A 17275-nucleotide genomic window follows, 5' to 3' on the forward strand; every position below is an offset into this window, starting at 1 on the left:
ATGATTAAGGTTGATCAGATGGCTTTGTCAAAGGTCTTATTTCTTAAACTTTCTTTGATATCCTTAATAAATATTACTCATAGACCATCTAATAGTTTTGTAGACTTTGCCTTACATGAGGAAAGGGCATTTGATCACGTAGAGTAGGTTATTTATTTGACTTTTAAACTGGCATGGATTTGGCCCCCCAATTAATTTCATTGCTTAAAATGTTATATTTGGCTCATAAAAATTCAATCTTTAGTAATGGTCACATTTCCCCTCCCTTTTCTTTTTTCAGGGATGTCTTTTCTCTATGATAGGCAGGGATGTCCTTTATCCCCTATTTTAATAATTCTATTTTTAGATACTGTTCTTAAATTGATTTGACAAAATAATCATATTTCTGGTGTGATTATTTAAAAAATGGATATTAAGTTTGTGTCATCCGCCGCCACGGCAGTAGCTGAGATTGGCGGATACTTCCGCATTGGAGTTTGCGACGCAGAGGTAGGGTGTTTTAGTCCCTTCTCTGTGTTATTGCTTGCGGCTCCATTGACGTAGCGCAGCGCCGCTGGGAGTATTTAATCCTGCTCCCCCCGGCTAGACGTTGCATTACAACCCCTCTTGGATGTTTCCTGTTCCAGGTTTCCTCGCTCCTGACTTCTGCCTTCCCTCTTCGGTTCGGTCAGAGGTTCCTTGTGCTCCTGTGTTCGTATCTCATACGAAGCCCACATTTTCTCCTTATTTTTCCCGACCGCTGCCCTGAGCGGTTCGCTTCAGTTTCCACTCTCTTGGCGGTTTCGTTCCTTCGGACACCGCTTCTTTCTCTCTCTCTCTCTCTCTTATCTTCCTCCTCTTACTTTCCTTCTGTTTCCTCCGGGTCCGTGCACCCTACTTACCTTCTACCTCCTCCTGTTCGGCCCGCCTTGGGTTCAGCACCCACCTATGAATTTCCTCATCTCCACTTGCAAGGTTGTATCGACATCCTACAAGACTGCAACTCCTTCGCATCCGCTCTTTTGAACTTTCTACTTGGCTACCTGCCTGTTGATTACATCTCCAACATAGCCCTCCAGCCAGCGGTCCGTCTTGTCATCCGGATTGGAAAAGAATCTACACTCCGCCAAAGGTTTTTTCCCCGATTTGGGTTTTTCCCTTATTCCGGCTTGATTCCGGAAGGGAAGTCATGGGACAGCTGTTTTTCCAGCATGTTCATCTGAAGAATGGGAGAGACAACCTTGCACGGCGGCCGCTACAAGAGACCAACAACTCCAGCAGCTGAGGTGAGGAGAGTGTGTTAGTAGGGGAGGAAGGAACCAGAGTGCAAACTTCACCACAGTTAGCTGCTTATAAGGCTGATATTTAAATTTTCAGGAGAAATGTTAATGCCAGTCTTAATAACCTCTTTTAAACCATAACACTATTTTCATCTGTCTCAGTACAAATAAAATATTGATGAAAACGGAAGTACTCCTGCTCTATCAATTTTTTCTTAAACATAAACTTGTTGAATTTGGCATGACATAGGTGCACATCTATCATATATCTAGAGGTGCATATTGCAACTTCAGGCAAAGAGACAGAGGGATTGAATTCTGCATATCTATTTACCAGATTTACCAGATTCAATTATTTTGTCAGCTCCTGGTCCCCATGATTCCCTCTTGGTGGTGGGACCTGGAAGCTATTAAAATCATTCTTTCACCCATAGTACTTCATTTCTTAGCCATGTTTCCCCTTCCCCTTTTGTTTTTCTTTTTCAAATAATTGCCTTTATCTTTACGAAATTAATATGGGGGAAAAGAGATCTTGAATTTTTCTTAGTAAGCTCAAACAATTTAAGGAAAGTGGCAGTGTTAAATTCCCAAACTTCAACATATGTCATACTGCTTTTATTCTTAAACAAGCACCTATTTAGTGGTTCCTACCTGGTGATTATATTAATCCCCAGTTTGTTCTGCCTTAGAGAGGGCATGTTTAGCTCCTGTTCCTATTTAGGATATCTTTTATTAAAACTGTAGAACTAAAATACTAGAACCAATATGCATTAGCATGACTGCCACGTGCCCTGGAGATTGTGTATTACCTCATATACAAAACCATTTTGAATTTATTTCACAATATTTATGGCATAACAAACTAGTCAAGATTAATGGGAAATTGGCAAGCTGGAAGCTGTAGGTGGAAAAAGGAATTTGTTTTGTTTCACTGCTTTTTAATGGTCAAGATCTTATGTGCTTTGGAGAGCACAGACATTCATTTGACCTTCCTGTCTCTGTATTGCGCGAATATACCATGATTTGTAATGCCTTTTTTGGCAACTTGGCGCTTCTGCATAATACTGTATATACTACAGATCATACTATATTACGTTTTATGACTCTATCCTCATCGCTAAAAGTCTTTGTTTATTGGCATCCTCAATTAGAGCAGAACATGGGATCTTAAATGGTATTCTGAAGTCAACTGGCAATTGTATTGTGGAATGGAGTGCAATGGTAATATTTGGTCCCAGATTGAGAGTAGAGGTGGAATGATTTCTACTTCTGCTAGTTTGGCCCACACTTCTTATTTCTGCTCTCGTGGAGCCTTCTTAACCCCTTTCAGATTGTTCAATGCTAAACTGATTAATCATGATAAATGTTGGTCCTGTCTTGATGGGGGAACATATGTTCTTCAATTGCCAATATAATAAATTGTTCTGGGATCAAATTTAGGAAATGTTCTACTGCCCTTTTTGATGTGTTTCTTCTAGTTTCCAAACAGATAATTGCTGAAAATTGGAAACATTTAACAAACAATTACAATTAGGCCATGTTGGAATGGCATTTGTAATATAGTTTGGAATAATAATCTTGCAACAACCCCAGCATTATTATTGAAATATAACTTACAATGGAATTAAAATTCCTATATGACAATAACATATGGCATACCCTTACGCATTTCTATTGGTCAAATGTTTGTATTGGCTGTGCATTACTTCTAATGTCATGAATACACAAAACATTTGAAACATAAGACATACAAAGACCATTGGTTGGTTACCTCTCTTTCCCTTCTCCCAGGGGACCTACTAGGAACCGCAATGCAGAATTTGGACAAGCTCCTCCAAATGCCCTTTGGCTGTGGGGAGCAGAACATGGTGCTGTTCACTCCAAACATCTACATCATGGAGTATCTTAACAAAACAGGGCAGTTGACTGAGGAGATCCAATCTAAGGCCACTGGTTACCTAAGGAGTGGTAAGTGTGCAGTCTTTGCATTCTGGGCGTGTGTATGTGCGCGCGCATGTGCGTGTGTGTGCGTGTGTGTGTGTGTGTGTATGTCCGCGCGTGCGTGCGTGCGTGTGTGTGTGTGTGTGTGTGTGTGTGTGTGATCAACAACCATTTGTAAAAACTGTTGTTTCTCAACCAAACATAGTAACAATCACACTAAGATACAATGTTGAGTACAGTGTGGTGAAATTAATTAATATGGGGTATTTGTAAACACAAGCAGGTTTAGTTTCTCCCTACTCGAGCTGATAGGGGGCGAATTGTGGAATCATCCCTACCTTCCATTGTATATATAGCCGATTGGTTCTCCTGTAAAATTGACAAAAATACAGACACTGAACTAAGGTGTTCCTTCACATTCACAATTAATGTGCATAAGGTAGTCAAACCACAGAGGTGGCCATGGAGACCTTTAATAGATGCTACCTTTGAAAAGCTGCTGTAAAATACCAACAGTATATTTTCATCAGTTATTTACACATAGCTGACCCCTCCGCTCCCAGCTCCAAAATAAACATGTTATAGATCATGCCTCATGAACTGCAATGCATCATATTAAATATGTCAACCTCTGCAGAGAGTCCATCAGGGTAATACTGAAAAAGACTTTCCTAGACGTTATTTTAGGTGCCTTGTCTGCTGTTATGCATTCATGTCTACATTATATGAGATCAGGATTACAGAGGATTTGGTTATCCCTGGATGTTTCCCTTCTGCAGCAACACTGACCTGATAGCCCTAAAATCGAGCACCTCAGGGTATTGGCTCTTTACTTAGATTAATTTTCAAGAAATATATTCTAGTTTACCTCAAAATACAGAGATCAGAGGCCGCAGCTTTGCTGCAACTAGTGCCCAGAGCCCAATTCTAATCATCTATGGTTCTTAATGACTCTTGTTTATCCTGGAAGATCACCCTCAAATTCGAACTGATCCTCTGATCATACTGGATTGCTAAGCAAATCTGGATGTCCCTTATTCTGGGCACACACACAGAATAAAATAGAAGTGCACCATGAAGGGCTGCACCCCTATGAATTTGTGACATGCAGAGTTTTCATATCTCAAGTCATGGAGGTCAGTGAGAGACTCTGAATATGTTTCAGGGTCTAGAATATACTCCTTTACACTCTGTGCTTGCAGATAAAGACCGGACCTGGGGGCACAGGTGCAGATGGATGCAGCGTACAAAGAGCTAACGAGCTAATGAGTTCAATGACCCTTGTTCTACGTGGTAGATGTTCTTGTATTATTCTATGCTGGAACAATTGACAGTTTTATGTGAGCTCAATCATTTAGAATTGATCATTGTTCTTCTCCCCAATGAGACGTTGATGCTACTTTCTTAGGACAATTTAGGAAAGGTCATAACATTTTGACAGGGATATCCATGGGAGGCTGGTAATATGTGTTTAGTAATGGGGACCCAACCACAGTAAACCATGGTTTCAAATGGAGAGCAATTTAAATGAGGTACTACATGAACTCATGAAGATCCAAGAGGAGCAACCTTGATTCTTTTAGAAATGTTTATCCCCAGAGGTGTAGAAAGGGTAAAGCCTGAGTGGGCAAGGCCCGCCCAAAATCTGTGAATGCCCACTCAGCAGCTCTGTGTGGGCATTTACAGATGTTAATGTCACTGCGGTGGGCCCAACTACATTAGCTTCAAGCCCCACTTGTTAGGCAATCCTGGCTACGCCCGTTTATCCCATAAATACTATATCACTGAGGCAAGGTTTTTTTTGGACTGTCACTCAAGAATGTCCTAAGTAAAATATGGCAGGTGCCCCTCAATATACAGTATTTAGTGCAGCTGATTTGAAATCTAAAATGGATTCATAGACAAGATGGGCAATGCAAAAGGGCTCTCTGCAGAGCTTTGAAAACGTTTTGACCTAACCCCTAGCAACACCAGGCATGTCTTTAAAGATAAATCATACCCTTCTGCTTCCAGAGGGAATATGCCAAGTAGTCACTGATGCATTCCTTCCCTGGGGAAGGCTGATCTCAGCCTTCTTTTGAATTGGAATTGTAGCCAAATGTTATATATGCTTAATGCAAGGCTGCGATCCATGTGCCGAGTGAGGGCAAGAAGCGGACAACATCGTGGGCACTGATTACCACTTGCAAAACATTCATTGAGTCATTTTGCAGAAAGTATTTTTATGTACATATTATGAATGTCAGGTGGTCTGGCAGCCATGAAATGCTCTGTCAATATTTGGTGGTTGTTTTTTTAATTGGTGAAGTATATCATGATAGCAATTGTAGTGAAATGGACGGTTTTGCTTTGTTTGACAGCGAGTGGCAGGAGGGCAAAAGAAAAATCAAAGCTTTTCAATGCAAATTCATGTACAAACAAGCTTGTGTAATAAGTAATACATCCAGCAAGATCTATCTATGAGATAATGTGCAAGTACAACTGCCATCATACATTCACATCACCGGTTGCTCATCCCACTTCTAAAAGACATCCACGACCAAACCATTGCATCTATAATGGACTCTATGCATCTGATCACAGAACTCTTCATGAGAGCCAACAAGACCGACATAAGCTTAATTTGAGTTATAGAAGGTAAGGCGGAAAGAGAAAGAAGTAGGGAGAAGTCTATAGGCGTAAGAAATGGGGGAAAAAGAGGTAGAGCGAGAAGATGGAGAAGGATCAAAAGGGAAAGGTGAGCAAGGAATTAAACATTATCAGCAGGTACCTACCAAAGCTCTTTGTGCAATATCACAACTGCTTAAGGAGAGAATCCCAGAACAACAAAATTGGAATACAGCAGCAGGGTAAGTAAGACAGAAAGAAAAAAACGAAAGGATTACAGGGAGGCCTACGTTTTATATTTTATGCATTATACATTATAATAATTATAATCATAAGGGCTTGTTAACATTGACCGTTCACTGTGTTCCTCTCCGATTTTCTTGCATAGGTTATCAGAGGCAGCTGACCTACATGCACGAAGAGGGTTCTTATAGTGCGTTTGGTCCCCAGTATGGACATGGGAACACCTGGTAAGTTTCCAGTACTCTGGCTTCACTGATCTGCATAGGGCTGAGGGTCTGTTCCTGGTGAGTGCCTGACCAAAACGTTTAACAATATGGTTGGAGAAGTGTGCTTGCACCATCTGTACATCACCTGCCACCACCACACATATCTAAGTAAGTAATGTGCCATATTTTCTGAACAGGTCTTAAAATGTGACAACTTTAAATTCATTTATTGAGGCATTGCATGTGTAACCACAACTAGCTCTTGGAGTGTTGTGTTGTTGTCAAACTCCACACACGTTTTTCCTTTTTCACTACATCTTATGCTTAAGATTTGACCTCTTAACCATAACCAACTGTCGAGATACAGGTTTGACATGCTAGCCCAAAACGAGCTGGTTGCATTTTTTTCATTTAAAAAGAAAATCAATTCACCTGTGTGATGTGGCATTTTCTCAAAAAATCATTATATTAATTGGTTTATTTTTTATCAAAGAAACATCCATATATTGTAATGTGTCCATTTACGTTGGTAGAGAGGCACAGATCATATGTAGAAGTACCACCCAATAGTTTCAGAAGAGAATTTAAAGATGAATGTAAAACATAAGAAGAAACATCAAACAGACTACACGTCCACAAGCTTCATCCCACTGTTGATTCTTACATTGAGTCAGCCATTACCATGACATCAACATTAGCTGTGGCAAGGGGGTGCTACAAAGAAAGCCGGAAGTTCATACTTTTACAGTAGGTTACTAGGCTCAGGATTTTGGACTGGAAAGAATGCCCACATTGTGTACATGCTCAATTAATACTCTTTTACAAAATCACAAGTGCTTATTACAAAGAGTACACAGCAACAGTTGTTGCATCAGTGGGAGGCTTATCAAAGGGCATGTATCAAAAAAGAAAAACAAATGACAAAATATGTATAGTGAACTTGATGCCAATCAGGCAGAACGCCCAAGGGAAATGTCTGCTTGCCCATTGCTCCTTCTTACTCGGCAGGGCAGCACATTGGGCCTCATAACGAGGACGGCGGTAACCCGCTGGTGCTACCAGCTGGTTGCTGCCATTCTTGTAACACAGAATTCAGCACCTGACTTTCTGGTGCCACTGGAACAAGTCCCGGCGGATTGAGACGTGAGGCGCCGGAAAATTTTAGTCCCCATTCCCGTGGAGTACCTTAGGACTCCATGGGAATGGGGACTCGGAAGCACCGGCACCGTTGCTAACGGTGCCGGTGCTTCCGTGACGGCTCTGTTTTCTGGGGCCGTTGCACCTGACAGGTCAGACCTGCCAGGCGCAACGGCTCTGGCACACAGAGTTGTAGTTTGCTGGTCCTGAAAGGATGCCGGTAAGTTGCAACTGGCACCCTTATTTCCAGACCGGCAAACTCGGAATGAGGTCCATTGTCTTTGGTTTTGGGGTTCCCTTTGCCCATTACTCATTTCAGTCTCTTCACGTCTTTAAATGTTCCTCCACATTCTCAGTCCTGTCAAGCAGAAAGAAGTTAAAAGGTGTCCCAGGTTCTTTTGGTGTGGGAGATGGATGCATCAGGATATGAGTTGCTGTTATGTAGTGTTTGCTAGAATGTATGGAATATTTGAGGCCAATGAGAATGCTGTGAGAGACATTAGATTGTTTGTGTATGAGAGAGGTTCCAGCCCAGGGAGTTGGAGAATGTAAGCCTGGGTGATGGGAGCCAGTGGGTTCCTATGCAGCTACCTGAAGGAGACCTGATGTAACTTCAATAAAGGAACTCAAGAGCAACTTACATGGAGTGTGACAGAGCTTCCTTTATAGAAGTTACATTATCTGCCTGGCTGCAAAACATCAAATTGTTAAACCAACACTTGGCAGAAGGCACTGTTAGGCAAGACTTGGAGTAGTAACCTTGTGGGAGACTACACCACCTTTGTCCTCTTGGCATTAGGTAACCCACCTATAGGTATAGGTCTGTACTACACAAGTTAGTGTGACTGAGCAGCCAGATTTATCTCAAGAGGGGTAAATGTGAGCTGTAGAGCTGCAGCATCGAAATCCACAAATACAATGTCCAAATAACACTGTTTTCTCGTAAAATAATGATGTATTTATTTAACGGTCCATTTTAAATAAGCATTCTTTAAAAAGGGCAATGTGCAACAATAAAAATACACTTCAAAATACATTCTCAGAACCAAGACAAGCAAGTGTACACTCTTTAGAGATGCTTCATACACACTTCATACACCCTGAGGTGACTTCACTAACTAAGACAGTAATGGCATCTATATATCACTTTTGTACTTGGTAAAATTCTGAGGTAGGTAGAAAGGAAAGGTTAAAGGAATGACAAAAGGTTAACAGGTTCTCAGAGCATGTGAGCACTTTTAAAATCTCCCAATGAAGTCTAGATAAAACCTTTCCCAGCAATATTAGTTAAAAACCAATGTATCACCTATGAGAGACAGTAAGAATGAAAGTCAATGGACTAGAAGAGTCTGGCTGTCCTGGCTCACTGCAAAGTCAATTGGAGCAAAGTCTATGGCGCTGAGGCACTTCTTAGATAGCAAAAAGTCTTGCACAAAGTTAGAGAGTTTGTTGTAGAAAATTACTGTTGAGCGACAAGATGTTACACTTGTGGAAGTTAGAGCTGAGATGAACTCTAGAAAAGCAGCTAATGCAGATCTCAACTGAGAAGAGCAAGCTACAGACAAAAGGGTACCCCTTAGTCAGAACAGTACCTTAGGTTAGAAGAAGAGGATCCAGCTGGAGTCTGTCCTGGTTGCAGACTTGCAGATGCTGTGTTCCTGGGCTTCATCCGTGGAGACAAGAGGGAGGATGCCTGGAGGACTCCTGCAAAGCAGTTTGAAGATTGGCAGCAGCTACGGGCTCTTTTCAATTCAGCGGCACTTCGCGGTTTCAGCTACCGGCAAATAGAACCACTGCGGATCTTGGACACTGGATGGGCTTCCTTGACTCCAGCACTCTGGTGAGGTGACTCGAGCTTGGGTCATCCTACTTCGGGAGGGTCCTCAGGATCTTCATGGAGCTTCAGTCCGGCTTAAAGACGTTGCACTCAACTATGGATTTCTCAACCCCGGGCACTCGGTTCCACCAGCAGTAAAGAAGTACAACCAGTTGGGGAAGGTCTTCCAGCAAAGTTCGTCTTGTGGTTAGTTGGTCCCACTAATCCAAGGGAAGAAGCCCTCCTTTACGGAGTTTCTTTATTCGATTCAGGAAAGGAGTTTCAGCACAGCAGCAGGATTTCAACGGGCAGTACAATGGTCCAGGGGCATGCAGCAAGCTTCTCTTCACGATTCCTTCATCGGATGTTTCGTCCAGTGGTCGACTCCGTCTTCAGTCCAAGAAACCCCACCTTTTATGTAGGTTTCTCCCATTCATGCAGAGCCTAGCTGTCACACACACAGCAGGATGGCTGTCCTGAAAGGGCAGCCAGCCAGCCAATCAGGTCTGGGTGCATTCAGGTACCTCCCTCATTTCCTGCCCTACCAGACACACTGGAGCCAGAGGCAGGATACAGTACTGAAGCCTGCCAAAGGCAAAACAAAGAAAGGGCTTAAACCTGGTTTAGCATGCAGAGTAAAAACCAAGAAATACCTCACAAACAAGAAATGGCGAAAAAAGAAGACCAGGGCCAATTTGACACAGTGGTCAACCATGGATGCTATACTGCAGCTGAGGGTTCACCAAGCTGTAACATAGCACAACGGTAGAAAACTAAACCACTGCCACCTGCCATTTAAAGTAGTGAGGGTAACATAAAAAAATTACATGAGTAAGTAGAAAAAGGGACTACTAAGTAACCCCCCCCCCCCAGCACTCCACATAGGATGGGTTGTGCTGGATCAACAGAGAGAAAAGGTAAGTAAAGTCAATTTCACTTTACTATTCTCGGGAACAGTAGTTCTCACAAGAAAATAAATCGAAACCTTATGAGAAATCTAAAGGATTTCTCTTTGACACTGCCCTGAAGGTGCTGTATGTCACCATACAAAAAGTAGATGCCTATGGAATTTGTCAGACTCCAAAAACAAAGGAAACACATAATCCAAATCAGACCAAAATACATGAGAGAGGGAGAAAAAGGGCTCACTCTCTCTAGGGTGAAAATTAAGAAGTCCTAAAGTCCAGCAAAAGAGCTGGGAGTCTCTAAGGTTGAAGGGAATTGGCACAGAAATGAGAATTCTCCCTAACACTCACCCTACCCCCCGCCCAGACTAAGACAGGAGGATTTAATCCACTCCTGGATGAATATCCTAATCCAGTCGTTCATACTTTCCGGAGAGACCATCAGCATTTTGGTGATTACACCCTGACCTGTGTTCTATTGTGAAATCAAACCCCTGAGGCTGATTGACCACCTTAACAATTTAGGATTCTCCCCCTTCATCTGCATTAACCGGGTTGGTGGTCTGTCTGAATAAAAAAAATAGAACCATACAAGTATGGTCTAAACTTCTTCAGAGACTACACAATGGCAAAACACTCACGTTCAATAGTTGCCCACCTTGTCTCACAGTCCTTCAATTTCCTACATATGAAGCAGATAGGGTGTTGCCTGCCTTTCGCATTCCAGCTGACTCAAAACTGCACCTATCCCCGTATTAGAAGCATCTGTCTGTACAATGAAGGATTGGTTGTAGTCAGGAGCTTTCAAGACTGGAGCTTGATGAAGGGCTTTCTTCAGTCCTTCAAAAGCCTTAGTGCACTCCTCATTCCAGCTGACCTTCTTGAGGAATTTGGATGAGGAGATCACATTCAAGGGAGAAGCTATGGTACCATAGATCTCTATGAAGTTCGTGCAGTAACCAGTGAGACCTCACTTGGGTCTAAGTAGTAGGGGTGGCCCAGTCTTGTACAGCTTGTACTTTGCTAGGCAATGGCCTTATTTCACCTCCTCCTACCTCATGTCCAAGTTAGGCCACTTTACTCTGACCAATTTGACATTTGCAAGCCTTTATTGTCAGATGGGCCTGTTCAAGAGCCTGCAAAACATATCCTAGGTGGTGAAGATGCTCAACCCAAGTTGGGCTGAACACTGCAATGTCATCCAAGTATGCCATGCAGAAGTCCTCCATCACATTCTGAACTTGGTTCACCATCCTCTGGAATGTAGCGGGTGCATTTTTCGAGTCCAATAGGCATACCCCTAAAACGGTAGAGGTATCCTGGGGTGTAAAATGCAGTTTTCTCCTTGGCATGGTCCATCAGAGCTATTTGCCAATAGCCTGAGATCAGGTCAAGTGTACCGAAGAACTTGGCCGAACCAAGTTTGTCCACCAGTTCATCTGTCCTGGGTAAAGGATAGGATTCAGCCGTGGTGACTGCATTAAGAGCTATATAGTCCACACAGAATCTCAATTCCTTGCTTACGGCTTTTGGCACTAGTACAACTGGACTAGCCCATGAACTTGTAGATGGCTCAATAACCCCAAGATCAAGCATCTTCTTGACCTCTTCCTTTATGTGGGATCTTACATGGTTTGACATTCTGTAACCCCTGCCTTTGACAGGGAGACTGTTACCAGTGAGAATATCATGCTGGCTCCAAGGGGTTAGGCCTGGTGACACTGAAAACAGGGAGGCAGACTGATTTAACAGAGCTTTGCACTCCTACTGTTGTTGCAGAGTCAAATCTGAAGAGAGGTTTACTCCTTCAATTGTCTCATCTGAGGGTTGTCCCCTAAGGAGATTAGGGAAAGGCTCACTCTCCTCCTCCTCTTGATCAGATGCTAGAAGCAAAGCTCCTAGTTCTGGTCTGGAAACATAAGCCTTCAGACGGTTAGTGTGATAGACTCTGGAGGCCTCATTGGGATTGCCCAAATCCACTAAATAATTGACCTCTCCAGGTTTACCCACAACCTTGAAGGGTCCACTCCATTTGCCCTGTAAGGCCCTCTGCCTTGTAGGTAACATAACCAAAACAAGCTGGTCTGGAGTAAACTCCACCATGTTGGCATTCTGGCCATGCCAATGCTTGATCAGAGCCTAACCTGCTTATAGGTTATCAGAAGCTTCTGTTATCATGAGTGCCAGTCTCCTCCAGAGACCTAGTACATAGTCAGTGACTCTCACATGCTGTAGGGAAGGAGCACTCTCCAACCCTTCCTTGATCAGGGCCAAAGGGCCTCTAACCGGATGACCGTAGAGCAGTTCAAAGGAGCTGTACCCAACCCCTGCTTGAGGGACTTCTCTATAAGCAAAGAGAAGGCATGGCAGTAGAAGGTCCCACTTTCTTCTAAGGGGTTCCTCTAAAGCACCTATCATGCGCTTCATAGTTCTATTAAACTTCTCTACCAACCCAATGGTTAGGAGATGGTAGGCTGTTGTGAACTTGTAGGTCACTCCACAGTTTTTCCACATCGTCTGCGTGTTGTGGGACATATAATTAGACCCCATGTCAGAGATGACCTCCTTAGGGAAACTTACCCTGGTAAAGATACCAAGGAGGGCCTTAGCCACTGCCTTAGCAGTAACAGTTCTCATAGGTATGGTTTCAGGATACCCGGTAGCATGGTCTACCACAACCAATATAAATCAGTTGCCTGAAGAAGTTGGAGGGTCTAAGGGACCAACAATGTCAATCCCCACCCTCTCAAAAGGGACTCCCACCACAGGGAGGGGAACTAAAAGGTGCCACATTCTTGGCTCTACTCTTACCAGAAGTCTGACTAGTGGGGCAGCTCGTACAGAACTTTTCTACATCAGCCCGCATCTTGGGTCAGTAAAAATACAGAGATAGTCTCTCTTTGGTCCTCTTGAAACTCAAGTGGCCAGCCAGAGGAATCGCCTGGGCTAACTGTAAGAACTTTTGTCTCACCTCCTGGGGCACTACAAGTCTCCTGTAGTCTCCTGGGGTACACTCAGTAGGTTCACTGTAGAGGAGGCCATCCTCCCAGTAAAGCCTATGCTTCCCTGGCTCTTGCCCTTCCCGCTGCGAAGTTGTATGTTGGTGAAGACCTTCTAGAGAGGGACACTCTCTTTGACCTCTGCTGAAGTCTTCCCTAGAGGGTCCACCTAATGCAAGTAAAGTTTGCAGCTCAGGATGGTCTTAAGGATCCAGATCTCCAACATAGGGAAGGGTTTCTTCCAGCTGTGTGTCACCAGTAGTTGACTCTTCGGAGTTTGGTTGGTCCTCCCACTCAGCCTCAGCTGGGGGAGGGGCTCACTGGGGTGACCTGAGACTGTCCTCTAGGGGATGCCCGTGTGCTGTGAAAAGGTTTAGGTTTAAGAAGAGGGCGCTAGAGCGCGACCAAGATGGCCGCTCTTGAGTGAGCTTTGTCAGCGCACCAATAAATCCTGCAAAGATCACAGACCCGGGAGCCACCAGACCCCCCCCCCAGAGGTGGGAAAACCATCCCAACATGAGACGCCCCAGCCGACTCCCCCCCGAAGTCTAGAGACTGCCTGTAGCTGCCTGCCTGAGACTGTGATGGAGGGGGAGAAGGCCCTGACCAGCTGCGCCCCGCGGCGGCATCCAAACGCAGCGCCGCGGGCATATATAACTACATCGGACACAACCTGAGCGGCGATTCGCGGGGGGCGGCCACAGGACCCGCGGCCCCCTCGAGACCACAAGTGGGAGCCCAGAACATCGGTGCAGCGACCCCGGGGGTCCGCACCCGACAAGCGCAACTGGCGGCCCCGCCTGCAAAGACACAGTCGCCGGCAGCAGTGCTGACAACGGGCGCCAAGGCGCCGGGGAAACAGCCCGCCCCCCCTTGCTTCCAGATGGTCCGGGGGCCATCCAGCTCCCCAGAGGTGAGGTGGTCGTCCCTGGGCGGGACGCGGGGTCCGCTGGGGCCTGGGACCACCCGCGGAGGCTTGGCGGGTAGGAGGCACGGGGTGAAGGAACCCCGCCCCAGCTGTGTGGAGGGACGCAAACCATCTAAAGAGAGGCAGCCGGTCTGGTGGCCCACCCGCGGCCCCCCCCCCAGAGGGAGCCCCCGGCGGCCACCCGGTGCACGGCAGGCCCTAGAGCGGCCGGGCTGTAGACCCGCCCGGGCGACCGCCCAGCGAGAGGGAGGCCACCGTCTCGCCGCACAGCAATACCAACAGGCAGCAGCGACATCCAACGCCCCCGGGCGGGACTCCCCCTCTCCACATTCTCAGCAGCATAAAGCACGAGCAGGCCCAGTGTCCTTAGCAAAGACCAGAGCATAACAACAAAGCCGGAGCCAGGCATCGGGCCCCCCCCCATCACGCGCCCCTCAGGCAGTTCTAGAGGGAGCGCGGTACGGGAGGCAGCACCTCCGCCGCACCCATTGGTCTTAATAAGGGCAGAGCAACAACGGTGTGTTGACCAAAACCTGGGGTTTGTTGGAGACACTGCCAGACCAGACAGCCCCTGCAGGGTTCCCCCACGGCAGCAGCGGGCTACGTGGTCTCAGGAGAGCAGTAGATAAAAGGAGGACGCCTGTGATTACCTTAACAAACTCAAATCAAGTACAACAAAATTATCAAGATGGGGAAAACGGACAAGTCACAGCGGAAGCTCACATTTGAAGCTGGAGCCATAGTAAAAACCCCAAAAGCAAACGAGAGGCAAGAGAACCCTGAAGAGGTCATGACCCTAGACAAAGACCACGCTCACAATACAGACATTAAAGAAATCCTTCTCGAATTAAAAGCAGGGATTGGCAACATAGACAGCAAGCTTGACTCCCTGTCCACCAAAGTCGATCAGCTTCAACACTGTCTGGACAAACATGGGGACAGGCTAGAAACTGCCGAACAACAAATTTCCGACATAGAAGATAACGTGTCCTCCATGTCTACCAAGGTGGCAACATTGGAAACACAAATGAAAGCTGTCATGGCCAAAAACGAAGATCCCGAAGGGCGATCACGCCGGACATCGGATACTTGGGGTAAGAGAGCAGCAAAACACAAGGAAAACAGAAGACTTTGTCGAGACCCTCTGCAGAGTCCTGTTTGGAGACCCCGCACTGTCCAACCTTTTCGTAGTGGAGCGGGTCCACAGGGTACCAACCAGCCGACCCGTTCCAGGAGTAGCTCCTCGACCAATAGTAGCAAAACTGCTCAATTATAAGGACCGGGATACAATCCTCTGCCTTGCAAGGGAGAAAGGAAACCTGCAGTAATGACGGGGAGAACATCCAATTCTTTCCGACTTCTCCCCCGCGGTCCAGGCGCTACGCAGGACATTCACCGGGGTGAAGCGCCGGCTGCATGACAACAAACTGATGTATTCCATGCTATATCCTGCCAAATTACGAATTCAACACGACGGCAAGTCACAATTTTTCAACACTCCAGAGGAGGCAAATCTGTTTCTCGATAAGGTGGGGTGCAGACAAAACATCAACAATCCACAACCACAAAGGAGAGAGCTAGCGAACGGAGATCTGCCGTGAAGCCCATCTATAAACATCAACAGGCTGGTCTGCGCCGCTCAAATAGACACCCCGGATTCCGAAACCCACACTAGCATCCGAGGTGCGCTGGACCTTGGAAGTTCCCTAGCGCCCCAAGCGCAGCTAAGTTATGTTGGTGAACTCTGGGAGGGGAAAGCTGATGGGCGAGTTGGGGGTTGCCCATGATCGGGAGGGAAACTGTTTAATGTTATGGAAGTGTGCTTCCCTGCGGCCCAAACTCCCCCCCACCACCGCCTGGAGACACCCAATGGAAACACCGAAGCCTGCTCTCGGCTGAGATAACGAGATCCCAGAAACAACATAAATGGGACACCACAGGACATGCTGCATCAACGGACCGGCCCAAAACAGATCCAAAATTCAACTATCCACAACATTCAAGCTAGCCACGTGGAACATTAGAGGGGGCAATAACCCGACTAAAACAAGAAAAATGACAATACCTCAGGAGACACAAAGTGGACACCGCCCTGGTTCAGGAAACTCATCTTCTTCCCGGAACAGAGAATCGATGGGCCCGTGACTGGGGCTGCCACAGGTACTTTGCGTCTTATTACACATACGCCAGGGGAGTGGCAATCCTCATAAACAGAACTCTGAAGTTCAAAATGCTCGCAATCAAAAGGGATGATGAAGGGAGGTCACTCCTGGTACATGGTATTCTGGACAACACAGAATGTATCATTATAAACTCCTACGGTCAGAACCCGGACGTGTACAATAACTGACTGGGTTATGACACACCTAGGAGAATCAGGATCCGCAACAATCATATGGGCAGGCGACATGAACACCACACTCGTCCCTCGAAAAGACAGATCACACTCGACCTCTCCCACTGCCTCCAAAGCTGCTCTCCACGTTTTTGAAATATGCAGAGCGTACGACCTCGTGGACATCTGGAGACGCCAACATGGCGAGTCCAGAGACTACTGATTTCACTCCTGGGTCCACCAAACTAGCTCCCGCCTGGACTACATCCTAGTGTCCGCACACAGGCAGGCCCGATGGACCAATAGTCAAATACTGCCCAGATCCTTGTCAGACCACTCAGCGGTTACAGTTGAATATGCCCCACCAGATCCATCAGATGGGAAGAGACACTGGAGGTTCACGCCCGGGTCACTACAGGATCAGGTTTTTGCAGATGAACTCCGCACAGAAATCATAACGTTCCTTGAAATCAACCAGGGCTCAGTGACATCCGTCGGGACCCTGTGGGAATCCCTGAAATGCTACGTCAGGGGGATCTGTCTAACCAAAGAACAAGGCATCTTGAAGCTCATTAGAAGAGAACTGTCACAAAGCGAGACACGCCTAAAAGAGCTCGAACAATTACATGAAACGTCGCCAGAACCACAGGTATTGGCGTCATTGAAGACGGAACTGGACAAGTTCAGAGCAGCAGCAGACAGAGAACTAAAATTCTTATCGCACGGCCACCGCGTCCGCCAATATAGAGAAGGACAGAAACCAGGAGCCCACCTAGCGAGGCTGATAGCGGCGGACCGCAAGCCCACACAGATCGAACAAATCCGAAACCCCCAGGGCACCCTAGTACACACCGATAAAGACATAACGGAAACTTTTCGTATTTTCTACCAAAACCTAT

At 45.9% G+C, this 17275-nt stretch overlaps 1 protein-coding gene across 1 annotated transcript in view; it reads left to right on the top strand.

Moving 5' to 3' along the window:
• Positions 1-17275, top strand: part of LOC138510506 (alpha-2-macroglobulin-like) — a 1041624-nt gene that overhangs the window by 811375 nt on the left and 212974 nt on the right. The window contains exons 24-25 of the mRNA XM_069626208.1: positions 3051-3227; positions 6196-6277. Of these exons, the coding sequence (XP_069482309.1) occupies positions 3051-3227; positions 6196-6277 (259 nt within the window). The remainder of the gene's footprint in view (positions 1-3050; positions 3228-6195; positions 6278-17275) is intronic.

This window comes from Ambystoma mexicanum, chromosome 6p (genome assembly GCF_040938575.1).
Source record: "Ambystoma mexicanum isolate Mex_15411 chromosome 6p, UKY_AmexF1_1, whole genome shotgun sequence".
Classification (NCBI taxonomy): Eukaryota; Metazoa; Chordata; class Amphibia; order Caudata; family Ambystomatidae; genus Ambystoma; species Ambystoma mexicanum.